Raw genomic sequence first — 1,050 nt, 5'->3', positions numbered from 1 at the left:
CAGCTGCAGGATGCGGTCGAAGCAGCTCTCGATCTTGCTCTGGGGGAAGGCCGGCAGGTGAGGTCTTTGGGAGGGGGACCCTGCCCAGTCCCAGGCCAGTCCCGCAGGGGAGGCATCGCCCCCACAGTCTCCCGGACCCGGGAGCAGGGCCCCACCTCTAGGAAGCGGGTGTAGTCACTTTCCAGCTGCGCCCACACATCGGGCGCCAGGAGCGGGGGCAGCGGCTCCTTGGGCAGCGCCAGGTCCGGGGTGTCCAGAAAGTCAGGACTGAAGTCGAAGTGGGGCAGGTGCTGAGGGGCGGGGCGGAGCCAAGGCACAGCCGCCACCCCAAGTCTAAGCTCCGGGCTCCAGGGGTCAGGGCCATCAACTCCCTTCCGGAAGCTTCTGGCCACCAGCTGTTCCCGCTCAGAATGCTTAAGGAGCCCTCCTGTCCCGATGGCCGGCCCCTCCAGCCGCCCCGCATGGCGAGCACACAAGACTGGCTCCCCACCCAACACAGCTCCAGCGGTCCCGTCCAGCCTGCTGGTGTTCGGGGAGCCACGTCGCGTGTGGGACCCGGGAGCTCATCCCAGGAGGGGATCGGCAGAGCGGACGTGGCAACCCCAGCAGCGGTGCCTGTCATGGGGAGCGAGAGCCCACGGGTGTCCTGCCCCAAGGTGTCCTTTCTAACGCGGGCACAGGCACCTGTGGACAGGCAGGAGGGCGGCCCTCGGGCAAACCTGAGATGGGAATGCACGGTAGCCTAACAGGAAGCACAGCGTGGCCATCCCTTTCTTCCTGTGTGGCACCAGCCCTGCCCTCTCCAGTGAGGGACTGGAGAGCAAAGCAAAGCTGCGCCCCGGAGCGAGTTCCCCAGGGACTGGGCGAGGTGGGCAGAGAGCTCCCCTCACGCATGAGCCTCACCTGCCGTAGATGTTGGCGGCCCAATCCAGCAGGAGGTAGAGCTGCTCACAGCCGCGGGCATCGGGCGCAAGCTCCTGCAGGCGCTGGGCCACTGCGCTGTGGAAGGCGTGCAGGTAGGTCTCCCACGCGGGGAGGCCGGCGGCGGCG

The 1,050-nt window shown here is 67.9% G+C and overlaps 1 protein-coding gene across 1 annotated transcript in view; it reads right to left on the bottom strand.

Moving 5' to 3' along the window:
- The window catches only part of Exoc3l4 (exocyst complex component 3 like 4), a 20,563-nt gene that overhangs the window by 4,323 nt on the left and 15,190 nt on the right, over positions 1 to 1,050 (bottom strand). Inside the window, exons 8-10 of the mRNA XM_010607370.3 lie at positions 904 to 1,049; positions 156 to 267; positions 5 to 39 (exon numbers count right to left, since the gene is read on the bottom strand). Coding sequence (XP_010605672.1) covers positions 5 to 39; positions 156 to 267; positions 904 to 1,049 — 293 coding nt within the window. The remainder of the gene's footprint in view (positions 1 to 4; positions 40 to 155; positions 268 to 903; position 1,050) is intronic.

This window comes from Fukomys damarensis, unplaced genomic scaffold, assembly GCF_012274545.1.
Source record: "Fukomys damarensis isolate Sample0158 unplaced genomic scaffold, DMR_v1.0_HiC HiC_scaffold_21, whole genome shotgun sequence".
Taxonomy (NCBI): domain Eukaryota; kingdom Metazoa; phylum Chordata; class Mammalia; order Rodentia; family Bathyergidae; genus Fukomys; species Fukomys damarensis.
This window is presented reverse-complemented; position numbering and strand designations above follow the sequence as displayed.